This window comes from Catharus ustulatus, chromosome 15 (genome assembly GCF_009819885.2).
Source record: "Catharus ustulatus isolate bCatUst1 chromosome 15, bCatUst1.pri.v2, whole genome shotgun sequence".
Lineage (NCBI taxonomy): Eukaryota > Metazoa > Chordata > Aves > Passeriformes > Turdidae > Catharus > Catharus ustulatus.
This window is the reverse complement of record NC_046235.1, coordinates 10371388-10398221: the sequence shown is the minus strand read 5'-3', so window position 1 is coordinate 10398221 and position 26834 is coordinate 10371388. Positions and strand designations below refer to the sequence as shown.

Below are 26834 nucleotides of genomic sequence, written 5' to 3'. Positions count from 1 at the left end.
TTTAGACATTCCAGGTGGGTCTTTGGACATCTTTTCCTTTGGAGGATAAGGAGGGTCTTCTTCACTGCCTATTCCTCTCTTGTTATAAGTAAGAAATCATGTTTTACTTTTCCCTCTTTTAGAGTCCTTCAAAGTTCCAGGCTTCTGCAATATCAGCAGCAAATAACCTCTGCTGCTATGAAATATTATTTTATCATTGTAAAGTGTAATTTGTCATAGAAAAATGACACTTCTGATTTTTTAAAATGTTCCCCATGTGAGAGACCTGTGTTTCCTCCTAATTAGCAAAATCCTTTCTGATATTCAGAAATATAGGACATATTACTCTCTGAAATTTCAGGACAAACTGGGGGTCACACCCAGCATGGTGGTGAACCTCCTGAACCATGCAAGAGGTGAGAAGACTGTGGACAGTGTTGAATCATTTTTGTCAGAGAAAGATGATTTTATAGACTTTTATAATAGAACACAAGACCTTGGAAATTATTTCTCTTTGAGAAAATGACAGGGAAAAGCAAAGCAGCAAACCAAAGTGCCCCAGAGCTGATGGCTCATCCCCAGAGCAGCATGCACGATGTCCTTCAGCTGACAGCAGCTTCATTAGCAGCCAGGCACACTGCATTTGCTCCAAGGTGCCTAAACCACACCACTCTGACAGCCCTTCACTTGCTTTATTGGGCTGTTAGCGAGAGGAGCAGGCAATCAATTAGCAGACAGGCTAATAAGTTGTATGCAAGAGTGTGGCCAAACATCCCCAAGTGACCCTTGCCCCACTGTGGGTGCTGGACCAACAGCCCATCACCCCAAGGCTGCCCGAGCTTTAAGAGAGAAGTCAGAGATAAACAAAGAGAAATTTGGGGAAATTGTGTGAGATGCTGCTCCATTGTGCAGATAGATCAAATAAATCCAGTCCATCCCATAGAGGAGGGATTTGCTGTGGGGCAGCTCTACCCACAGCCACCTGCCAGGATTCATATTGCCTCCCCACCCCATCTTCACATTTTTTGTGAAGTTCTTCTCATCCTCACATATTTTAAGGTTCTTCCGTGGTGTGAAAAACCCATTTGGATTTGGGGGAGAGTTTTCTAGCTGAATCCTGACAGTAAAGCACCTTTTACAGGCAGCAAATTACTGTCCAGCATAAAAAAAAAAAAGAAAATCCAGGAGGAAATAGAAGGTAGGAAATCCAGGAAAATAATCACCCACTTGGCCAGACTGAAAACAGTAGATTGCCTTGCAAGCTTATCCAGACCATATGCAAGTATCCAAGATTTTTCCCTTTTAACTGTAAAGTAATCAATACCTACCCACTTGTGAACTTTAGTGAAAATAATGAACTGGCACATATTTATAGCAAATGTCACGGTACATTAGGTATTCCAAAGAACTTATGTAAGCATCACTTTCTTTAATACAGCTTTAGAGAAAATGCTTTAAGAAGCTTTATCAGCATAAAACATATTTTGAATTTAATGGAAATTAGTAATAGGCATGGCAAAGTCAAAGCCATCTGAGTGGGAAGACTCAACCCTGTTGGACAGTATTTTTCACTAACTATAATGGTTAATCTGCCAGTTGAGAGAGGAAAATTCTGTTCTATTGTCAAATGCAGTGAAACAAAGGAGGAAATTTCTGCAGCGGATGGGGACTTGTGGAAATAAATGGAATATGCTAAGTTCTATGGAATAAGGTGCATTCTTCAAAATAAATCAAATTAACCCTAAATTGAGGAAACTGAGTCAGAGCAGTGTCCCTGTGACTAAACTCAGCACTGGGGCTTGGGCTGGCCTCAGCCTCTGTCTCCTGAGCAGGTATTTTCTTCTGACCAGGCTGGACGACCTGCTGTGAATTTCCCATTGAAATATTCTGCTTTGAAATATTTGCACCTTTTTCGCACCCATTTGGTGGTCGACTCCAAAATACATTTTATATGCAAAGGGTAAGCTTGGATTTCCTTTCAGGAGTTGGTAGCAGAGTCTAGGGCAACCTAGTCCTGTGTTGTTACACATTCCTGAATTTGTTCTGCTAACTGTATTAATTAAGCATACATTTACATATGGAGAAGCCTGACAAGGCTTTGTGGAGTTAATTTGTACCCTGAAATTGAGCTTTGTCTCTTACCCTGCCATTATTGCAAAGAACAGCCAACCCCACTTACCAGAGTAGATGAATTTAGAAGAAACACCCTCTTGGGTTTCAGGTTAATTTTGTCATTTGAGTAGTTAAGGACACCTCAGACTTGGGATGCAACCTTCTGTAGCTACAAGCCATCTTCTGGCAATCATTCCTTCACAAATTCACTTCCCTGTTATCATCAAATATATCACTATTAACTGGAAATGAAACTCCTATTGAAAAAAAACCCAAAAAACAACAAACAAACAAAAAACCAAAACAAAAACAAAACAACAACAAAAAACCACGCACCCCATTCCCCCCCCCCCCCAACCAGGGAAAAAAAAAAAAGAAAAAAAAAAGAAAAAAAAAAAGAAAAAAAAAGAAAAAAAATTTTTAAAAACCCACCAACAACCTGCCCAAACAATTTTTACTTAAAATCAACAACAAACCCCCTTGCACAAAGGACAAGTCAAGACATTTATCCTAAATCCAGCCAACCTATGGGTACTGCTGGGCTGGGCTGGCTATAGCCTCCTGAGAATGCAGTGGTGTTATAAAGCCTTCCTGGAGCTATTTAAAAAGAGATAATTTTGATTCCAAGACTTTGCCTGAATTCTTCTCTTTTCTGGAACTTATCACTTGCTGAATTTTTGGATTGTTCATTAGAAGCAGCCACCATATCAAAGCAAGAGTGTCTACCAAGGGTTGTCAGGCTCCAAATGAAAGCCCAAATCCTACAGGAGTTAGAACAGGGAAAATTTGTAGCCTACTAAAATCTAATGAAATCTCCAGCTTCCCTATGCCACTAAAATGAATCACTTCCTTTCAACAAAATGAAGCTGCCATACCTCCAAGGTTTTCTTGTAGTGTGCTCAGCCAACTGTAATTTCTACTTTACATATATATAATTTGCTTTTGTTGTAACACTCTGAACTCTGAGAAATATATTGTCCACCTGTCACTGTCTTCCAGAACCTCCAGAACTGTACTGATAATGCAACCTTTCATAGAAATACTCCTTACTCTCCATCATGAACTCCTTGGGGCAAGAAATTATTTTCCCCCCTCTTTTTGTGTTGTGCCTGGCACAGCAGGGGCCAGATTCACATTAAGCAGCAATAATAGGATCTACAGCATAGTGAGTGACAACAAGCAGAGTGGTAAATGATGTCATTTAGTGGATACTGTCCCTGTGGTTAACTGATGGCAGTTTTTTATTGAGCAGGTTTTTCTTCACAGTTTCTTACTGATCTAAAAGTCTGTCTCTATCATTATGCCTGTCTGGGTCTCTATTTAATGCTTTCCTGCTGCAGCTCCTCTTTTCCTGCCCTTCTTTCTCAGCCTGCTTCAGAGAATTGGAGACTGTTCCTGTGTATCCTTTTCTTTTTCTTTTCATTTCTTTTCCAGTTTCACTTCCCAACTTGATATCAATGTGGACAGTGAGCTGCTTCTGAAGGCCACTGTGGGACTGCTGCCACAGAGAACCAGATTTGCCCCTAAACCAGAGCTGATCCTGACAATCACACACTTCAGAACATGCAGCTGGAGCTGCTTGGTGTATTTCTATTAATCATCTTGCCCTCATCCCATCTGGCACCTCTTTGCTTTGGTCTGGCTCACCCAGCTCCCAATTGTATAGCACCCAGTGCAGAAGAGCAAACTGAATCCAATCTCCCAGCACAACCTCAAGCATCTGCTGTTCCATATTGGGATCCCAGCTCAGGCTGCTCAGTCACAGCCTCATCTCTTTTGTTTGTACCACAGCTCCCATTAGACAAAATGAAGAACATACCAATTCATTTGCACCTGAACTTGGAAGTTTCACATGCATTGTTAGACATAAACAAGACAGCTCTGCTCTGTGTAGAAACACCTTTGGACTATGACTTCTCATTATTTGCAGGGCAGCAAAGCCAGGAGCCCCAGCTCACCCTGGGAGCTCATCTCTGCAGGTGAGAAGCAATGAGAGATGCAGGTGAATAAATGGAGGGATGGGAAAGCAAAACAGGGAAAGATAGGCAAAATTCCATGGCTTGTACCATGTGTTCCTTTGAATAGCACTTCTGTGAGTGTGGTTTTCACTAATGATGTTTTTAAAAACTGTGAAATTTAAACAGAAGTAAATAATCAGAGCAGTGTGTTTACTTCCACCAGTCTTACCTGTTTTTTATAAGAGAATTTCTCAACAGTTCATAAGTTTTAAAGAAGATGCTTTTAAAATCACAACCACAATGTTTGACTAACCATGGATACTCAGGCCAGGGTGTTTTCTTGCACAATGGTCAGGGCAGGAGTCAGGCAGTTGCAAGCACTGTCTGATGAAGAGGGAGAAGTCCCAAGAGCCCCAAGCTGCCCTTTGATACCACAGCCAGCTGTTCCTTAATTTTGCCTATGTGATTCCCCCTGAGGAATACCTTGGCCTGCATGGCCTCTCTCTGCATTGGCAATTCAAGGATTTCAGCAGGCAGTGGTGCACAGCAGATCTCTAAAAGAGACATGATTGTTCTTTTTGTACCAAAATTAACTCAGTGAAATGATGAGCCTGGGTAAACGAATGGAAAATCTATTATCCACCAGCCCAGTTCTACTTTTGCTTTCCTTTGGAGAATGGTACCTCAGGCATCCACTTATTTGATATTCATTATTTTTTCTGGAGCCCAGATGCATTGGCTCTACCCCTCATTTCTTTTCTTCACAGTGCAAATGCATTTTGATGCCTGCATAGCTCTGAAACAAAGCAGCCATTTCTTCCTGCTCAGTTCAGCCTGGTCCTTCTGCTAGAGATAATTCATGTGCCTACTGTTCTCATCCATCCCTGGAAAGGGGAAGGGCTGGGCTATGTTTAATAAAAAATATCTTACACTGTTTACTGACCAAAGAGTTGTTCGACAAATGCTCCATTCTTAGCCATGCTTAAATTATTCCCTAAGCAAACAATACAAACAGCACACTTCATCTTACCCAACACAAAAATAAACAGAACACACAAAATATATGGTTCTGGTTTAAGTTCCCATATAAAGAACACTGATTTCTACGTTGCTTAAATATTTTCTTCATAATGTTTGCTCGGTAATTTTTCTTTCACTGGCTACAACAAATTACATGTCAAAACCTGTTTATTTTACGAATTTTTAAGACTAATAGTGAGTCTCCTACTTCAGCTTAAAATTTGTTGTTGATGAGATACTTCTTGATGGATTGTATAAATAAAGCCAGATACAGAGATTAAAAAAACAAGATCCATTTTTTTTCCCTATTTTTCTTGTTTTACCAAAGAGGCAAGTGAATAAAGAGAACAGCTCTATTTTCCCTAAAACTTCTCAGGTGTTTGGGTCTCTTGTAGAGGTAAAAAAAGACACTACCTGCAAGATCACTGCAGATCTGCTCTGCTGCTCTGGGGTCCTTCCTTCCACATCCCACTGTGTCCTGTGTCAGATGCAGCCAAGAGACCAGAGGGGATGGGGTGAGGATGGAGCTGGGGTGTCCCAGGGCACTGGGACCGACCCCCTCCATCTCCTAGTGTGTCCCAGGCTGTGAGGGCCCCTGGGAAACCAGGCTGGGAGCCACTGAGGCCAGTCCAAGCACAGAGCCCCTGTTCCTTCTGGCCAGGGCCATCCCTTGATGGGCTCTGCCTGTCCTCAGACGAGGCAGCACACGCAGCCCAGCCCTCAGCCCAGCCTCACATTCCTGCACAGCAGTGCAGACACTGCCATGAAGATGGATAAAAATCACTTTCCACCCTGACCTTTGAAATATGGGGCTATGTCAGACATAGCACACACCAGATCTTGTCTAGAGTGAAAATGTCCAAGGAAGGTTCTGACCCATCATGGACCTTTATTTTGGACTCACTCTGGGCTCTCCAGGGCTGCCACAGAGTTTGGAATAAGATCCTGGCTGCAGTTTTCATATGCACTTAGAGTGAATATTTTCCACTAATTGAACAATTTGCTCACAAGCTGTAAATGGATTACACCTGGCAAAGACCCTTTGTATCTCCACCTTATGTTAATTCACAAACTAATTATACCAATTTATTTCACACAAGAATGCAGAGGGAGTAAGAATCAATTTAGAAACACCCTGGCACTGCCAGGAGCTTGCTATAATTTTCACTGCAAAAGCAGATGTTGGGCTGCTCTCTTGTTTTCTTGAAGCTAAAAACCAAAGCAATGTGTAACACAGGTCTCCAAAGCCCCAGAGCTGCCTTCCACCTGCTGCCAGCTCCTGCCAATTGCTGTGTGCTTGGAGCCCACCTGGGATGAATTTTTGTATTAAGACTTTTGTAACAGAGTCAGGGACAAGCCCCTGCCTTGCTTTCACTACTGACAAACTTAAAATTGTCAGCAACAAGGAGTGGAGGGATTGACAGGGCCCAGTGTGTGTGTGTAAGTCACAGGCTGCAGCAGGGCTTCCCTGGGGACATGTCAGAACTGGCTCTTTGGATGTGTCTCACCATGTCACTTCCCACCAAACATACATAAAGAGAAGTCAAGCAAAAGAATAAAACTTCTGGGAACTAATGGGTCTGATTCATGGGGGTGTTTCTCCAGATTCAGGCAATTCCACCCAAAACTCTGCTTCAGAAATGCAGAAAAACTGAATGCAGAGACCAACAGTAGGAGCAGAGCAATTTCTGTGAGTAGTGATGCAGGAGCAGTGACATAGCCCTTGAGGGAAACGAGGGATGCAGGTGGGAAGAGAAGAAAGGAGATTGCCTCAGTTTATCAATTACTAATGCAATGAACAGATTAACAAAATGGGGAAGGCCTAAGGTAAAGAAATAATGTTCTGGCTGTTGCTGAGCTCTGCTGGGATCAAGTGGCAGCCACAGTGGTTCTTGCAGGGGTGTTGGGTTCTCAGCAAGGGCACACACAGGTGGGTGATGGGGAGGGATGGCTGGAGAGGAGAAGAGATGTTCTCAAGGAGGGATCAAAAATGCAGCTCTTCAGATAACTGGGGGGTATCTCTGGCTCTTGGTAAGGGTGGACCAGTGACAGACCTTTTTGTCTGTGCTTTCAGTCTGAGATTGAAAGGGCATTTTTGGACACTGAAGGGGCAGGAAGGAGGGATGGCACTGACACCTTCCCAAGAAAGACAGATTCAACACAAAACAACTGTTTGTAACATCAAAGAATTATGAGACTCCACCATCTTATTGCACCAGTGGGTGTCCCAAAGCTGGTGGAGAGATACAGGTCTGGTTTCTCTCCATAGCCAGCAGGGTGCTTGTCCTGACTTGGCAGCTGGGCACAGAGGTGTTTCTTCTGTTTGCCCAAGGCTCCTTGGTGAATCCCACCTCTGTAAAACTTGGAGGGCTGGATCCTGACACTCCCAGGAGCAACCTGCCCAAGTGGCCACTCTCCAAATGAGACGTGGGTTAGAGGAGTGTTAAAGGACACAGAATTATAGAATGGTTTGGGTTGGAAGGAATCTTACAGACCATCCTGTTTCAACCCCCTGCCATGGGAAGGGACACCTCCCACTAGACCAATGTGATCAGAAACAGCAACAAAGCTGACAGGATCCATGTAAAACGGGTCCTCCATTTAAATAATTTTTTACCAAAGTTTATTTCTTTTGCAGCAGCAATGCTAAGAGGGAGGGAACATCTCTTGGAGCTTCTCACTAAGAAATTCCAAACTCAAGAGAAAAGACCTGTAACTGAGACAAAGAGGATTTACTTCAGTTCTTTTTGTATCCATGTAGGTTGCTGAGTCTTTTCTCAGTGAATTACAATAGATCACTCAGCTCAGGATCTCTTTACAGTCTTCTGAAATTAGTTCCAATAACAAGTGATGGAAATATTCCATTCAGGCAAAGGATTAGGAGAAGATACACACAGTTGGTGTGAAAATTAGCAGCTCATAAGAACAAAATTATTATTTCCTCTCCACCCTGACACCAAATCTGCAGCCAGTAGTGGGTTCAACCTGCTGAAATTAAAGGCTGTTTCAAGTTTTATGGGAGCTGAAGGAGTCACCCACTCTGCCCCATATCTGTTGGGGGTCAGACCAGATTTGAGATCTCAAGGCATGTGTAGTGGCTGGGATCCCAGCAGGAAGTGGGTACAACCCCTGGGAAGGAGCTGAGGTCCAGCCTCCCCTGTCAGAGCACAGTTCTGCTGTGCCTGTCTCAACCCCACACACAGCTCATGGTCCAAGGAAACAGTGGCATCCTGCAGGAATGGCTCTGTTGTACTTCTCTGCTACTGTGAGGGGGGAGCTGAGCACACTCTCTCTCGTTCCTGTGCATTGGTCAGGTCATGAAGCACTGCCATGAATCTGCTCTCCAGTGATGGACTGAGCTGTGTGGCAGAACTGCCAAATACTGCCTGAGGGTTCAGAGTTCTCATCGAGGGAACTGGCACATTCAGGGCTGGTTCACTGGGACTCAGAGCTGGAAAATATTTTCAAAATGCACTGAATAGTAATGTAGACCAGCAGAAGAAATACATCATAAAATGACTCTAAACATCACTGTTAAGGGACACAGTACCACCAATACTTTTATGGCATGTTTGCTTGAGAAAGAGACTGTGAAAGATTGGTATATTTTCTTCTGTAGGATGATACAGCACAGACCTATCAAAGCAGACCCCAAGGTTTGAGCAACTCAGATTATCTAGAATATCAAAATGTACAATCGTGCATCGCCTGCAAAGGCAAAAAGATCACTTGGCATTGAGTAACTACAGCCTCATTATCACTGTAACTTAATTATTATTTATACTGCAAAGCTTTTCCCAGTGTCAGATCCACAATAATCTCAAAGTAAGAGGTTTATATTCCTCTTCCTGTAAATCAAACTTGGAACAAATAAAATTCCATGAAATTTTGCTGATCTCCTGCTGTTGCCTTTGCATTAACCTGCCCCAGCCAAATCCCTGTGTGTCCTCTCAGACAAACAGTTCAACTCCACCCACCAATATTACACACTAAATTTGCAGACCCCTTGTTTTTCACTATTCCATTACAGAGTAGGAACAACTAAGACTTACATAAAGAGTGACCTCAAAACATGAGAAACTTGCAACCTCTGCACAGATCATCTCTGCACTTGAAAAAGGGCTCAGCTAGCTAACAGAAATATTTACCCAGCTTGAGGGAAAATACTCAGCCACAGTATCTCTAGCAACAGCTTAGGATGGAATTTGTACTCAAAGGGGTAATTTAACTTCAACAAGCTTTTCCTACAAAGAACAGTGAAAATTGCACTTTCTCTGGTCGATAGATGCTTTCATTGTTTCTGGTATAATGTTCTCTCAGCACATAGAAGATTACTCATATTTTGTTACATTATTTACAGACATGGGTCTCAACACATACACAGGTATTGTGTGTACCACTGAGATACTGGAAAGAAAAACTGCTAAGATTTCCACCTCTCCAAGAGAGAGGTTTGAGCCAGTTCCCAGATGTCACATGACAGTTAAAATAGAGCTATACTCATGTTTTTATTCAAATAACTACTCTAAAATTACAAAAGATAAGTACTACCTTTCAGCATGAATAAACTTGAATACATGCTAAAAATAATCCCACATTAACTTCTGAAGTCGCTGCCTTCTGGAAGGTGTAAATGGATAGAGTTTGCTATTAGATATTTTACATAACCATATGTCAAAAAATTCAATAGAATGAAAATTGCATATCTGCAAAGTGAATCTGCAGCATTATGAGAGGTAGTGTCACTTATTTTTTTTTAAACAGCAGCTCAAATCTTTTATCTAAGATGAAGATTTTTGATGCAAAGAAGTTTTTTACTCTGGTGGCATAAAAATTTTAGGGGATGGACAAAGAGGTCTGAAACAGTCTAGGAATTAAGATACAATTCTCTCACCCTCACTTAGAACTGTTTGTACTTAAGAACATGAGCAGCCCTGATGAAATTAAGGAACTCCACTGCAGAGAAAGGGAAAACTCAAAATAAGGAGGGCAAGCATGTCTGAGCCACTTCTAATAAATGTCCTCCAGTGGCAAACTCTGATTTCAGCTATAAACCAGAATCCTCTCCTTTTTTATTTCTGCATATCCTAGTAGACTTTTACCTCAGCCAACTGGTAAAGAACAGCACAGGACATCACCTTTTGGCTCTGCTGCCATGGAAGATCCTAAGGCTCCTGCAAGCTCAGAGAAGAGTTATTTACTGTATGTCACTTATTTCTTATAAAGTTCTCTCACACAGTGTGTGGCATGTGGTACAGGGACAGCACAGCAATGCTCCAACAGCTGTCTGGGAGTTTCTTGAGGAAGGGCAGTGCTGGGCTGTGTGTGTTTCTCATAACTCAGAGCACAATTTTCATCCTTGATTCAGGCATTGCTTTCAGAAAATACAGCTGCTGAGCTTCACCAGGGGAATGTCTGGAACTGTGAATGATAAAAGATGTATTAACTCAAGTACACAGATTACAAGATACAGCACAAACAGCTTCTTTCTACATGCAAGGGTGAATTCTGTAAATCCAAGTAAAGCAATACCCTAAGTAGGCAAATTACAATACAAAATGAATTTGTAAGTACTAAGCAAAGAGTTTGAGAACTATGGCAAATGGCAACTTCTGAGCATTTAAAATGTGGAAGATTATGCCTTACTGGAACAGAATTCTTCAGGACTCATTTGGGCTGTAGTGTCAAACCAAGGATCTCTACCTTGGCCTTCACTCTGCCACTTCCATACACATCTTAATACAATGACATATTTTCAAAAATTATGGTATATATTATTATGAAACAGTTCTACCTCCCAACAGTATAGTGGTATCCAAATTTCAAGTTGAAAAATGTGCAGTGAGACTCCTTAATGTTACTCAGAGTTCCAGAATCAGGGAGGAAATGACATACTGAACCAGTTCCCAGAGAGAGTTTGTAAATTCATTAATGGTCTCTAAACACTGTGCATGTGAGCTGGTTTTCCAATAACAAGGCCCAATAACAATGAATAATTTTGGGGTAAGAAATTCCTTGTAGAAATCCCAGGAGTGGATAGTCTTTCCAACACAGACTCTTTCCCTGTAGTGTCCAATTCAACATCCATAACTCGTAGGACAGACTGACTTAATTTTTCATTACTGAGATCTATTCAACACATAACTTCACAGCTCTCCCTGCTCTAAGTTGGTTCTGCTCTGATGACTTCACCCTCTGCAAGTATAAATGCCTGCCTCATTTGGACATCAAATACCACACACTGGGGGTGGGAGGGTTTTGAAAGTCCACAGCTCACCCTTCTGTCTTCTGACACGCATCAGAAATTTTCCCTACTCCAACTAGAGCGGAGAAATCCTAGCACAGGCTTTCTTTCACAGCCAGTCCCTGCACTCATACATTTGTAAATCATTCTCAGCTGTGGATATTTATGATTCAAACATCTCTTCTTTTATCAATAAACATTCTTCAAAGCCAAGCATTTGCTCTGCAACAAATTTGAATTCAACAAGCAAATTTTAGGCTTTTTTAAAAGATCCAAACAATATGAATGTACAGTTAAGAATCTTTATCTTTGCCATCAGTCATTAGCCATCATTTTCCTTCTCTCTACTTTCAAGTTTTAACAGAACTGCATGATATTATGTCTTACATAATAGAACTTGGATAATTACCAAATGTCCCACATATTGTAGGTCATTCCCACAGCTGTTGATGCTTAAACTCTTGCCTCCTGTTCTCCATGAGCAGGCATCCTACCAAGTTTTGATGCACACAGTAGACTGGGTAGAAAAAAAGATTTTAAAAGATTTTAATTAGGTTGATTAATAAATCAGTCCAAAAAGGTATCAGAATCTTTCATGACATGGCAAAATTTATCCAGCTGTGAATTTGAAGAGTGGATGCTGAGGGCAGCCTGGAATCTGGAGCAGAGACAGGAAATGATAAACAGCTGCAAGAGAAGAGGGGTTATTTTATTTACATGAGACACAAAAAGCAGCACGGCCCCTGACACAGGGATTCACAAGGAAATCCACATTGCAGGACTGTCAGTGATTGACACTGGATCTCGAGGTACAAAATTCCTGAAGCTCCCACAGCCTCATGTTTGGGGGAAGGTAATGAGAGCATTTTGTGAGCAAAGTAGGTCATGGCTCAGCGGGAGAAGCACGTTGTCACATCAGACTATGAAGATGCACAGCTTCCAGGAGGGTTTCTTTTTTCCTGCAGTTGTTTTGTTTAGTCAAGTATAATCTGTATTTTAAGGCAAATAAGATGGTGGTAATTTATGGGTCACCTCATTCTCTTGTAAGGGCTTTGTGAAAGGGGAAAGTGATTGCACTGCTTCACCAGAAAAGATGGTGATTTGAGTAAGCAAGCTCAATTGTCTGAACAATATTCTGCAAACGAGTGAAAAAAATTGTATCAGAGAACAAAGGATGAGTCACAAAGAATTACTCAATAAGAAACAGCAAGTCAACTTTCATAGGATTTGGGTAATGTGGATATCTCCTGAAATTATGCTTCGCTGCAGCATCAGTCATGATGGAAACAAGACACAGTGAAAATACCATGTTGTTCCATAAGTGGAACATTTCAGGTGACAAAAACCAACGCAAAACTAGTCACACTGTATTTCTGATAGCTCATGTAAATTGCAAAGTGAGCCCAGAAATGTCCCAAAGAAGTCTGAGGGGCAGTGATATTTTACCTGCTACCCCACCAGGAACAAGACACTGATGACAGGAATGATTGAAGCTGGATTTTGACACTTGAGCATACATAGAGTAGGTGTAGGGAAGATTGCAGTTATGCACACAGATGGAAAAAGTAGATCACTGGAGAACAGAAGTGTGACAGTATTAAGACAGATAAAGTATTTTATTTTATAGGAAACGATTATACAGTTGAGAATCGTGGGGTGCTTTCCATCAGAGTGAAAAGGAAAGAATATCTGATTTTATTCCACATGATCCACAAGATGTGTCATGTGCTTCTGATGGAGTCAGAGACATAAAATGGTTTAGAGAGTGGGTGAACATTTGGATTTCTACCTGATTGACAATATGCAAGTCAGGGAATTGGCCCAGCATCAATGAGTATCTCATTAATTTTAGCATTAAATACTGTCAACACTGAGGGAAGAAAGTCATGTAACAGGTTCAGAATCAAGACGTTGTCCTACATTTGAAGAATCAGCATTGAAATTAATGTAATTTTACTAATTTCTCATCCTAGGCTTTGCCCTGTAGAAGCTCAAATAATTCTTATGTTTAGGAGTGGGGGTTTTGTGACCAGTGTTTCTCAGTGTCCATTTAATCTAGTGGCCAAACATAAAAAAACCCCAAAACTCTTCTAGCAATCACCCACTGGGGGTTACCTTGATGTCAGCAAGAACTTTCAACCAAATCTGACAAAATATGGTCTTCTACTCAGAATTACAGGATTTTGTCTTGCTTTCCAGCAGTGACACCATGCATAAATCAGAACATATTCTGCATTCAGGTGCTAATGCTTCTGTCTTCTGTCCCAGGTAAGGTGTGCACAGAGCAAAGCTGATACCTAGCAGCAGAATGGTTTGAATTCTTTGTATTTTGGCATGCTGAGGCCAAATTCTCTCTTACAGACAACCCAGGAGTTGTACAGAAATTAAAATACGAAATCTGAAATTCTGCTTGAACAGGATGGAAGAAAATTAGTCTTTAAGGAGGAAAAGTAATTTGAGGTAGCTTAAAATTATTTCAGAAATTAATTGATTTTGAAATAATTGGCAATGCTATCTAGGCACCAGGTAGTACTTTATTTTATAAAGTAAGAGTGCTAAGGGATGTTGAAATTGGAGAGCAGAATACTTGAATAAAATACATGGTTTTTCCTGCTAGTTTTCTATAATGTTATCTGTAAAACACATTTAGACAGTACAAAGGCATCAGAACCTTTCAAAGACTTTTGTGTACTCCTCCTCTGCACATTAGAGAGGGAGATATTAAGAGTTGAGCAAGTCATCAAAAGAAATGTATGTGCCTAAATTCTCTTTGTTTGAGTAGACTACATATTTTCTGGGGATCTGAGTCCAGAGACACCAGATGGTTGTTTTTCTCAGATATTTAGGCACCTACACATGCAAATAGGTGCCCAGCAGTACTTTCAAGCATATCCAAACACTTCATTCTCTAAATAACCATTAAAAATATTGATGCAACATTTTCTTCCTACGATTTTTTTTCTAAAATATCAAAGGGAAAAAATACTTCTGTAGAAACTTGTAACTGAAGAGATGAGCACCCCCAGGCAAGAGTGGGGACCACACAGATCTGGGATATTTCTGCAACACTAGACAGTAGGAAATGATGGCAGCAGCTCTAGGAACAACCTGGAACTGAAGGAGTTAAAAACTGCTGTTAAAGGGAGATTAAAAGCTACAGCCAAATTTAGTTGTGTTGAGACCATGTAGTTAAACATCTCTGTCCCTCCCTACCTTCCAGGATTCACCAAAACAGAATGGGGATGCAAAAAATGCATTTGGGAGGGGTGATTTGAAGAAGTTCAGCTGACATTTACCCAAACAAAAATTCAGCAAAGAATCCCTGAACCCCAATAAGAGAAGAAGGAAGCAGGTCATAGAGAAGATGAGAAGTATAAACACTAAACAAAAATATCAAATTTAGTCCCTCTTTTCTAGGAACATGGATCCTGTGTAGCTGAATGCCAGCAGAGCTCTCAAGCAGCCTGTGCTGGGCTCTGCCAAAGAGGAATAGGGTGCTACTTCTGTTATTAAGAAGAATATATGATGTTTTGTCCAAAGATATTTTATTTATAGATTCCTGACACTTCAGTAAATTAGTTTATAGCAAAGTAGAAAGGGAGATGGTCTTGGGGAACAATTAGAGAGTTTTAAAATACAACAAAATTTACAGGGAAAAATCTCTTTGCTATAATTGATAGTTTTGTCTCAAAGGGAATTAACAGAATTTTATGACTTTGATCTTCCAAAGAATGAGGTTCTTCTCTTCATTAGTCATTTTGCTTCAGTTTCAGTATGGGTGCCACAAGAGAGAAACCCCCAGCCTTTTAAAAGGGGCAATCCTCCTACATTTGTCACAGCTGCCCTACTGAAGTTCTGTTCAAGAGATCAGTTAAAGAGATTTTGTGGCAGAAAATCCATTATAATTAATGAGCATTCATAATTAATGGCCTGATGTAGCCTTTGAGAAGGATCACAGCTTTTCTCCTTATGATCTTAATGCAACAATTTCGCTTTATGATCACAACCTTTCTCTCTACTTAAAAACTTAGCAATGGGTTAAATGATAGCAGGAGTTAGATAATTCCACTTTTATTAACCAAAGCTAAAACCTCTTTAGTTTGCTGTTCTCAGAAACTGTACTAACTGTTCTGATTATAAAGCATGAATTTTAATAACAATACTGTACTGTACTGCTCACCTGCATAGGTTTAGAACTAATTAAAATACAGCAGGAATGCATCTGCTTCTATCTAGGCAAGGAATATGACTGAGTAACAACGTCTTCCATCACCTCAAAAGAACCATCTCTTTGCTAACTCTGCTTTCCTCTGCAAAGTTAAAAATCAGGTGAAGTTTTTACTTTACTAATGGGGGAAATCAGTTTCAAATATTTCTATTTGCTTTATATTTCATGTAGTTTTATGAGCACTGTTACAGATGGGAAAAAGAAAATATTGTTTTTCTAACTGATAGTGGAGCTTGAGTTTTTCAAATTTATTTCCATGAAATTATGGCAATGAAATTAAAACCAGTTTTCTTGCTCCATGAAGAAGCAGATGTTCCAGAAGCAGTAGGATTTTAGATTATTAAAATGCACATTTTAATACACCCTGATATGTTTTACTTCCAGGTACATTCTATAAGCCCAAGCTGCAGGCCAGCTTTGCCAAGGGCATTTTCCAGCCCATGCTGATGGGTGAGCCTGGCCCTGGCATGGAGCATTTCCCAAGGCTTCCCAAGCACAGGCTGCTCCAGCACGCTGCACTGCCATCCCCTCTGACAGCGTGGGCAGGCACCTTGCCTTGATTACTGCTAATTACAGGCTCAGGCAGCGAGAGCCAAAGGCACGGAGCTGTCACAGCTGGAGAAGAGGACGCAGAGGACTCACAAGGATAAGCTGTGCCAGCCACGGGGATGAGGAAGGCTGGACTCATTCCTGCAGGCATTGACAGCTGGGCTTTCCATCACAGATCTCCTTTTCCATCTCTCCTGACAGCTGGGCTTTCTTCTCTTCTGGCTCTCCAAAAGGTCTGACCTGCAACCTCTCACAGAAAGGAGAGGGTGCACCAAGGTTTGTGGAGGGACTGAGAAATCTGGATCAGTAGAAAAGTTTCATCTGATTCAAGGCTGGGTCTGCTTAGGCAGGGACAATGCGTTGTCACTTCTATAATAAAATGCATCTGTATTAAATCCTTCTCTGGGATTCAGACCCCACCACAGAACAAGAAATAAACAGATACAGAAACCTGACTTACAGGTGTAAGAGCCTTTTGCCTCCCTTTTTGGGTGAATATTTTCAGTGAACAGCGCAAATCTTTCATATCAGCTCTTCTGTAGTAATGGAGATGATGAATCTACCCTTCCCTTGTACATCTGCAGGTGTTTTTGGAGAGCAGAAAAATAGGGAAGAGGTTGCTTTTCTCAGTTAAGAATTTCATAGCAAGAAATTGAAACAAAGCTTTTGTTCTGCCATCCTACAGATAATTTGCTTCAGTCTGGGACACAAACAAGATTTCAGTTAATGGAAACTTGTCCATGCTGAGGACAGACCATCCCCTGCTATGGGGATGTGGCAGGCTGTGTTTTCAGAGGTGCTCTGTGTGTTTCAGAGGAGGTTTCTATTGTAACACAAAAAAGACCCTGGAGTTAAAAACAAGCTATGTGATTTCTTGAGTCAGATTGTTCTGAATGACAAATTAGAAATCACAAAACTGTTTTTCTTTATCAAGCAGCACACAAGCAATTAAGCTCCCCAATCCCTGGCCTGCTGTGGAACGCTGTGTTCGATTTTCCTTTAATTTTTTCACAATCATGGATGGAAATATGTCTTAAAGCAGTAGCCAGCCACACTGAGGGACAGGTACTTCAGTGGGATGATGGTTTAACTTTCCAGAGAGTGTCAATAGCTTATTAAGATTTCAGCTTCATCACCCCCAGGGTTCAGCTCCATCTTCCACCCTGGTTTAGATGGTTCTTTAGTTTTTGGTTTTTTTTTTTTAATTTTTTAACTGCATTAGAGCACCTTACCACCTTTACTGAATAATCCTCTGCATCCCTGCAGGGTAAGGAAGTATTACCAAGTCCGTTTTTCAAACTAAGAAGGAGTTTGAAAACTAAAATTTTGCAAAATAGGTATCTAGTTGCACAGAACATGACCAGAGATACACAGTTTGACATGCATACAGGGAGGCAGGTACACCCATGGGTTTAATATAACTTCCTTCTGTATGTCTAGGGCATCACCCAGGTTTAATAACTCACCTTATTACTTGGTGTTGACTCCCCTCAGAATTTATAATTAATACCAACCCTAAGAGAAACAGAGCAAAAACCAAAAACCAGAGAAGAAAGAGGAACCCCATCTCCCCAGCCTGTCACCTGCAGCCTGACAGACACAGCCACAGCTGCCCACCACTGACAGACCCTGCCCAGGGCTCAGAAAGAGAGGAGAAAAAATCTCTGACACCAGACAGGGGAGTTGTACCAGCAAGAAGCCATAAATAAAGACAGATTATGTAATAAAAGAAATCTGTGATGATCTGTGAAGCTTCACAAACAATCCTTAGATTTTCCCAAACACCTGATACTGGTAAAATTAATGTAGGGTGAATGAGGACAGTGACAGAGGATTTCTACCTGAGAGTTGAACACTTTTTTGAGAGATGATGGGGACCCCCAGCCACTCCTGATCTGAATTCCCTACAATTAATTTAATACAGTTAAATAGGAAGTTTTGCAGCATGCCAGTGGAATGGGCAGGAGGAGGGTTATACACACGGGTGGGATGTGTTTCATACAGCAGCCTGGAGAAAGGCTCCTTTTAATCCTTTTGAGAAGAGACATGAATAGGAGGGAGCTGAAAAGCACAGTTTTTCACAGCCTCTCCAAATCCCCTTCTGATCCTCAGAGAATCTATTCAGGATGGGACTGATACTGCCTTTTATTCATATTGCAGGTTGGTGAGGGACTGCTAACACCAGAAGCAAGCTGTATTCAAAACTGAAACCTTGTAGTGAGTTGTAACCCTTCGTGCTTTCTTGTCTTAGTTAAATTCAACCCCCAATTCCTGGGGTTGAACACAGGGAATACAGACCCAGTGAACAGCACACAGCCTTGTTACTGCACACCCCTGTCCTTGGGCATGCCTTCCTGTCCAAGAGAGCACCAGACTGGGGCAGAAACATCCCCAGGGAGAGTCCTTGTGCTGCAGGGACAGGACTGACCTGGTCCTGAGCCAACACATGCAGGCAGCCCGCAGAGCAGCACCACTGTGTCCATCCAAGGACTGAGCTGACCCCCCTGACCTGGGTGAAGGTTTTCTCCTTCCCAGCACAGCATCCACTGCCCCTTTTGTTCCCAGCCCAGCTGACAAACCAGCGCTGCTTGACTCGAGATCAGTTCAAGGGTAAAGGAGGCACCAAAGACAACCTTTCTCTACAATTAAACATGTTGCTTTTTCTTCCAGAGCACCCTCCTGCTCGTGTTGTACATGTGTGATGTATGGGAGCTGCATCCCCAGGAGCGTCACTGGATGCCCACCCACATCTCCTGGCTGTGTGAAACTCTATCAAGCTGTGCTTTGCCTTCTGAATGCACCAAGAAGGCGACTGCACAGAGAAAATTACAATTTTTGTCAGGAGCCAGGGAATCCATGCATGACTACACACAGCCTTTCCCCAAGGGTGAAGCTCTTCACCCCTGTGGAACCCCCAGAAGGCACGTGGAGCTGCCCCCTGTGCTGGAGCAGTGAAGGCAGGCTCGAGGCTGGGATGCTCCCACCATTCCAGTAACAGCTGGAGTCTTTTCCCTGCATCCACTGGAGCAGTGGCAAAGCTGGGTGGTGGGGGTGTGTGTGGTGCTTATTGCCCATCCAATGCCTGGATCAATCACTACACTCCTCCCAGCCTAGAGAACAAAGGATCTGGGTGCAGCACTGATGAAATGCACATAACCCCCCTTTTGCAGAATCACTGAATGGTTTGGGTTGGAAGGGACCTGAAGATCATCCAGTTCCAGTCCCACTGCCTCAGACTTCCCTGGAAACTTCCTAAATGCTCCTCCTTTACAGGGTGCAAACATGACCTGAGAAACCTAATGGTAGAAGTTAGTCTGAAATACACACAATCTCTTCTGAAACAAAACATTTTCAAGGCTTCTCTGCACTTGAGCCAATTTCTTCAGGCATCCTGCCCCATATTTAAGAACCAAAGATGATATCCCCACATTAGGTGTCTAGTACCAAGTCTTATGGCCCTGCAGTTGAAAATATATTCCTAAATATTTGAATCTCAGGCACCTGGAAATAAGTATGTGCCTTTAGAGTGAACAAAAAAGGAAATAATCCCTGTATATTATTTTTATTTTCTTTCCTTTATATGGTTTTAAGCTGCTTTTATGCGGCACTGGAAAGTTACAGTCTGTGATTTGTTGCATTCTGGTCTGCTAATAGAAACATCCCCCTGACTGCTGCTCACTCTGCAGAGCAGAAGGATCGTAATGCAGATTGTAAATGGTTGCATTACGGAGAAAGATAATGTTTCTTTCCACTTTCATTTCCCTGGGTTGGTATTTATCGTGGTAGGGGTTGCGTAAGCATATGAGAGAGAGATCATGCATTATTTACCAGGCTGGAGCTGGGGAAAGGCTCCAGCCTTTCGGAGCGTGGGTGAACGCCCAGCAATTCCCACCCGCTAGATTTGTGCTGGGTTTAGTGGGAGCTTGGCTGAAGGATTGCAAAAGCAAATAGGATTGTCCTGCCAGCCTGGAGAGTGGCAGAGGATGGGGCTGAGGGTCACGGGCTCTGTTCTCTCTCCTTTCAGCTCTGGACAGTTTCTGTCATTTTGTATTTCACACCTTGGCAAGGCTGGACCAGAGCTGCCACTGAGTCACCACAACCATCCACCAATTCCTTGAGGTCTGCTGGGGCTCCAGCACATCTGAACAAAATTTTTTGCTTTTGAATGTAGCTGAGGGCTGGCAAACCCAGAGATGGGGTTGACACAGGAGGAGGCAGAAGCCTTTCCAGCCCCAGAATTGTCCTCGGGGCCAGCAGTGCTGACCCAGTTTCTAAACGGGACAGGAAGTTGCAACACTCTAAGGTTTGTTATCATTAAATTCTAGCTGTGTTTGTCCTTGCAGTGCTACTGCCAATGCACATAAAAACTAACAAAATAAGCCACTGGCAGACTTGGGAAATAATTTTAGAAATCCCCCAAACCAATGAAACAAACCCAGTGAAACTACTAAATAAGGAATAAGTTAATGAGGAAAAATTACAAGGAACTGAAGACTTTAAATGCTCTTCCAAATTAAGGAGAACAAAGGGAAAGGATCAGCTCTTAGTTTTGCAATTAAGGTGTTATTTATGCCAATTTAGCTGTTTTAAGATTAAGCCTGGATACAGTGCCACAGAAAATACATCTGATTTACTCCCAAGGCTTCTCATCGGTTTCTATACGAGCACCAGCCAGCCAGTCAAAAAGCAAGCGGAGTTCTGAACTCCCTGAGTGCACACAAAGCTCCTGTAAAACACCCTGAGGATTTATCCCCATGCTGGGCAGATGCACTGTGACCATTGGAAACAATCCTCAGCCCCCAGCACTGGAATCTTCCAAGGAGAGAGAACATTTCATAGCAGCAAAAGGGAAAAACATAAAGATTCTGGTTCTGTGTCTACATGCAGCCTACACTTGAAGAGGGGGGAATGAGGCTGCTCAGAGGGACACCCTGTGTGGGCAGGGAGGGATGCAGCCCACGGGGCCGTCTGGCACTTACCAGGCACAGCAAACAGCTCCTCTGCCCTGCCCCAGCAGCGAGGGAACCACCCCAGCCACGGCACTGAGCCATCCACCGCCAGGGACACATCCCTTGGCTCGGGGGAACGCTCCCCACGGGCTCCAGGGAGGGATGGAGGTGAAAGATGCCAAGGAGCCTTTGGCAGAGCTCTTTCTTCTGCACCACACCTCTGTGCAGGGAGGAAACACATCAATGACCGTGACATCCCCATGCATCTTCTGTAGCATTTTGCCCTCTTACAGAGATGGAAACATTTGCAGAAAACCTGTATGTTAAATATTAAGACTGTGCACACTATTTGTAGGATTCAGCCCCAGATGCCTTCTTTTTTTTCGTGCATATTAATAAAAAACAATAAAGGAAATAAATAAAAGAGGATACAAAGCTTTGTTAAACTCAAAAACAGTTCAGAGAGGAGGGAGCTGAAGATGGGATGGTGCTGGGAAGACATTCAGCCTTGCCATGCTGCTGCTCACAGACTCCCTTCTTTGAAGGAGGCATGAAAGGAGACATTGCAACACGACAGTTCAAACTCTGTGGCTCTGTTGATTTTTCCAGCCCCCATGGCTGCCTGCCTCGGCGTCCTGTTCTTTGAACCTGCAGAGTAAATAGGTATGACTGCTGTGGCTCTGCAGGCAGGAGATGTGTTCCCAGGAGGAGCACCGGGGGCAGGCAGGAAAAGTCTCTGCTAGCATCCTGGAGAGCAGCGTGGGGCAGTCAGAGCACTTGGGCTGAGAAAGCGGGGAAGAGAGAGAGAGAAGGGAACAAAAATCAAGAAAACCTTGTAAGTAAAAACTTGTAAGTAAACACAATGGGTTTTCTGAGGATGGATGCAGGAGGATGTGAACAGGAATGTGGCAGAGATGTGTCAGCTTTCTACCACCCCAGCAGAGCTGCTGGAGGCACAAGGGGTTTAACTGGAGCACCTGGAGCTTGGCAGGAGATAAAGAACAGGCTGACCAGGGCCTCAGAGGGTGTTGGTTTGATTTTATTCAAATCTAACTGACCAGAAGATTTCTCTTCTCTTCATTTGCCCTCTCTCAGCAGAATCATTTATCATGCTAAGTGAAATGTTTAACCACTGGCACCGTTGGCTGCAACAGCTCATCATAAGCAGCTTTAGCATTTGCTGGGATCAGCACCCTTCGGCTGGAGATGGGAGATGTTTTCCTCTGCCCAGTTACTCTTCCTCGCTTCTTTCGCCTCCAGCTCTGTCCCCTGCCCATTTTTCAAGTTGCAATGTGTTAAAATAAAAGTATTAACTGCACTTATCTGATGCATGGGAGATTGTCAGAGCAAGCTGGCAAGCAGCCAGGAGCTAATAGCAGCATAAAGCAATTTGCTGGAAAAAAAAGAATTAACATGCTAATTGTCAGGCTGGAGAGGGTGCTGGGGATCACAGGGAAGTAAAAAAAAAAAAAAAAAAAAAAAAATTTAAAAAATTGATTACTCTAAATTTAAACCATAAAGAACTGAGGAAGAAAGAAAGAAAGAAACAAAGAAAGAAAGAAAGGTTTTGAGGCAATTTTCTTCTTTTTTGTCCCGTTCTCTGCTACCCTCCCCCAGCTCAAAACCTCCAGCCAGAGCCTCAGGCACTCGCGGGATTTATCCGAAGATCTCTTCCTTTTCAGCATCGTGTCAGTGCCAGCCGCAGCACGGGCTGCTCGGCAGCATCACCAGCTCTGCCCTTCCCACGGAGCGAGCGGCGCTGCCCCGGAGCGGCTGCGGGGCAGAGCCGGGGCCGGCAGAGCCCAGCCCGGGTAAGCCCACCTCAGCTGAGCCCAGCCCGGCAGAGCCCAGCCCGGGGGAGCCCAGCCCGGGGGAGCCCAGCTCAGCAGAGCCCAGCCCGGGGGAGCCCAGCCCGGGGGAGCCCAGCTCAGCTGAGCCCAGCCCGGAGGAGCCCAGCCCGGGGGAGCCCAGCCCGGGGGAACCCAGCCCGGCAGAGCCCAGCCCGGGGGAGCCCAGCCCGGTAGAGCCCAGCTCAGCTGAGCCCAGCCCGGCTGAACCCAGCCCGGCTGAACCCAGCCCGGCAGAGCCCAGCCCGGCAGAGCCAGCCCGGGGGAGGCTCCCAAAGAGCCGGCTGACCCTCGCCCGCTCCCGGGGAGCTCTTCTGGTGTTTCTTCCTTGAACAAAGGGACATCGCTCTTTTTTTAATTATTATTCTTTACATTTATTTTTCTCCAAGCAATGAAAGGAGTGCCTGGAAAGCTCAAGCAGAAGGCTGTCTCTTAACACTGGCTCCACAGAGGATTAAGAAAGTCAACTAATGCTTCCAGCAGCAGGATTTGAGCAGCACGGAGCCTCCCGAGGCAGAGAACCGCGACGGCAAATCCAGCAGCATCTCAAGGCAGCGGTTGTCTCTCCATGCAGACGCCGCTTAACCCCGGATTTATGTGCATCCCACTTGTGAAAAGCAGCTGGAAAGCCTTCGTGCCTGCCCTTCGCGGACTGTGAGCGCTGCCAGCCCAAGCCTGGTGCCAGCCCCGGCGCTGAAGAGGCTTTTCCTCAGCCCGTGCAGGTGGAGCGGGGCTCCCAGCGCATCCCAGGGCTCCCGGCACATCCCAGAGCTCCCAGGGCATCCCAGAGCTCCGGCACATCCCAGAGCTCCCAGAGCATCCCAGAGCTGCCGGCACATCCCAGAGCTCCCGGCACATCCCAGAGCTCCCGGCACATCCCAGAGCTCCCAGAACATCCCTGCTGACCAGCAGATGAGCCGGCGCATTTCCCCAAACGAGGGCCAGGACACGAGGTACCTGTACTATTTTTGATTAATATTTGTGGGTAAATGCTGTAAATATGAGCCAAGAAGATTTAAAAGAAAGTCACTAAGCCACGCAAGCGAATTAACTTGTTTTAGACAACATGCGGCTGGGTTGCAGCCTTTTACAGGCAGGAACATTATTTCTTTCCTGTGCCAAAGACTGACTGTGTTTGCCCTCCTGCTTTACTTCTGCTGTGGAAGAAATTTAAGCAAGAACATGTACAGTGAATTTCTCAATTCAACCAGTGCCACTGAAGCTCACCTAATGATTCAGACCAACACGCCGTACCTGAGCAGCACCCCGAGACCCGTGAGCTCCTCCGCTCTTTACATGTCGACAGCCAGGGTGTTAAAAGAAGGGGAAATAAATAAGCCAGACCTAGTGACTTACATAATTCTGTTTTTTTTCCTGTTCTTGACTGTGACATTCATTGTGTTCTTCATAAACTGCCAGCTGAAAAATTCTTTTTTTGCTACTCTTCCTTACGACAGATCGCTCAGGGAGGCAAGGAACCCGTGGAGGACACAAGCTGTCTGACACTTCTCATTCCAGCAGGAGCAGGCACCAGAAACCCTGTGCAATAAGGAGTTAGTTCCATGTGCCAGTGCATGGATGTGACCCCCTTTAGAGGAATGAGCAGGAGGAGATTGCTGAAAATTATGCTGTATGCCAATCTGAGTAGCTGTAAATAAAAAGCTCTGTTATGAAAAGAATGCTTTAGCAAATTTATACAGGTTTTTTGCAAAAAAAAGTGCCCCATGATTCCAGATTAAGCTCTGTGTGTATGCAAATGTCATCATCTACCCATTCAGTATCCATACAAGGATACTTGTATTAACAACAATCTCTGATTTGGGCATCTGGTGGAGCTTGTTCCCCTGTTTATGAAACCAAGCATCAAAAGTAAAAAGCCAGAGTGTTTACCTAACAGCTCCACACTGAGATGAGTTTACTTTCCAGACCCGTTTCCCCCAACTGCTGCTGGAACTGCAGTTGTGTAGTTGTGTGATGATGTTGTGGGAGGCCTGCCAGGCAGGAGGAGAAAATGAAAAAATGTTTATTTAGGCTTTTGATTATCATTCTGTTGTGTTTTTGATGTTTGAATGCATCATCGATCAAGTCTTAAGTTACTACTTATGTGAAACATTTTTTTATGTAAGGAATTTATTTTCAACTTTCATAAGCTGCAAAGGAAATTATTTGCCACGGCATGAAACCAAAATAATCAGGATGGGGAACAGTGGGGAAAGAAAATGAATAGATTTAATGTTATGCAAACTAATGAAAGGGGTGAGCAGAGTGCTCCAAGTTTGGGACACAAAGTGGATAAGTTCTGAAAGCCATAAAACACAACTTTATAGGAATAGTTGCTTTACTGCACAGTATTCCCACTCCTTGCTCTTCATCGAAACCTAGCCCAATTAAAAGCATGAATTATCCATGTGGCAACAGCTTGGTTCAGCACTGGTCACTGGTAAGCCCCACCACTTCAAATTACTAACTATCTGATTTTGTTCTACAATCAGAACAAAAATAGCTTCTCCTTAACACTGGTAGTTGACAAGCTATTTTGTAGATGCTGATTTCTTGCAAACATGCAGTTACAGCACAATTCCAGACCAAGCTGCATGAACCCCAGAAGAGTATCCATAATTCCAGAATTCCCACAAATAGTGGGCAAAGGGCTGGTTTGTTTTGGTTTTTTTAAGTCAAATGGCTCAATATGCAGGAGAATTGCAGCTATCCAGAAACACCCAGTCGTAAACCTTATTTTAGCCGCAATTTTGAGTATTGGATCATCTGAAATGGGGTTCAAAGTGGTGTCAGATGCTGCTTCTAATCCTGTTCTTGACCTGCAGAGTACACCAGAGAAGCTGTGTGTATATGTGTGTACATAACTTATTTCATCCAAATGAGGAGATTTTACAATGCAATTACACATGCATACAGGTTTGCACTCAAGAACACAAAGTGCGTATATATGGAAGTCTGTTTGCCAGCCTTTTCTTTTTTAATCTATAAATGGCACAGTTGCTAACACTTCCATGTCACTGTCTTTGTTACCATGTTTTATTTTGCTCAAATAAGCTAAACTACTACATAACAGATTTCAGTATTTTATTCCTTGATATGTGGCCAATATTTCCTCTGAACCAAATTTAGCAGGTGTAATTCCAAGTTACTCTAATGCAGAAAGCAACAATAAATGCAAGTGTATTTCTCTCAGCCCTTTTTAAATAAATCAAGTTTTATCAAATCAGACATTCCTTATTTATTTTTAAGTAATGACAACTTGTTTTCAGCTACCAGCCATAAAGAGTTTAGTCTAAGAATTTCTGCTGGCAAAAGCCTCAGAACCTGTCAGAGCACATGTTGCTTTGCACTCTTTATTTAAAGCTTCAAGAATAGCTCCAGAATAATCCTATTTTTCTCCACATTTGGTTGGAGTAATGCTACAGAAGAACCTGTCATGTTGAGAGTGTTAACTGATTTTCTGGGAACACCTTTATCCATGCCCTGTGTTGCTCTCATCAATATCCAGGATCATTTCTATTGCAGAAGAAAATTTTATTAATGATATTCACAATTGTAAAATCCCAGAACAGTCTGGGTTGGAAAGGACCTTAAAGATCATCCAGTGCCAACCACCACTGCCACAGGCAGGGTCATTTTCCAATGCAAGGTTGCTCCAAGCACCCTCCCATTTGCCTTTGAACATTTCCAAGCATGGGGCACCACCACCATTTTAGCCAATGCACAAAATATATGTGTAGAAAACATTCTGTTTCACCAGGCTCAGAGTTCAAGCTGACCCAAAAATCCACTTTCCAACCTCAAGCACAGCAGGGAGGGACTGACAGGCATTGCTTCACTTGCTGGAACTGTTTTATTAGATGTATGACACATGGATTCTCCATCCCATTCCCTTGCTCTCTGCCAGTCACAGTTCTTTCCCTTTCACAAACACACCATTCCTGCATC

At 43.2% G+C, this 26834-nt stretch overlaps 1 protein-coding gene across 1 annotated transcript; it reads left to right on the top strand.

Moving 5' to 3' along the window:
• The first annotated feature begins 364 nt into the window (after nt 1-364).
• On the top strand, nt 365-26112 carry SMIM32 (small integral membrane protein 32). The gene is made up of 5 exons (XM_033073516.1): nt 365-395; nt 15926-15991; nt 22722-22850; nt 23508-23608; nt 23865-26112. The coding sequence occupies exons 1-5, from the start codon at nt 365-367 to the stop codon at nt 24387-24389; spliced, it is 852 nt and encodes a 283-aa protein (XP_032929407.1). The 3' UTR covers nt 24390-26112.
• Nucleotides 26113-26834: the final 722 nt, after the last annotated feature.

Bases quoted from the DNA above. Each gene is read 5' to 3' on its own strand.
- SMIM32 (XM_033073516.1), top strand. From the start codon at position 365: ATGGTGGTGAACCTCCTGAACCATGCAAGAG. The intron at 396-15,925 runs GTGAGAAGACTG...TTTTACTTCCAG, and splicing joins CCTCCTGAACCATGCAAGAG to GTACATTCTATAAGCCCAAG. The intron at 15,992-22,721 runs GTGAGCCTGGCC...CTTCCTTTTCAG, and splicing joins TTTCCAGCCCATGCTGATGG to CATCGTGTCAGTGCCAGCCG.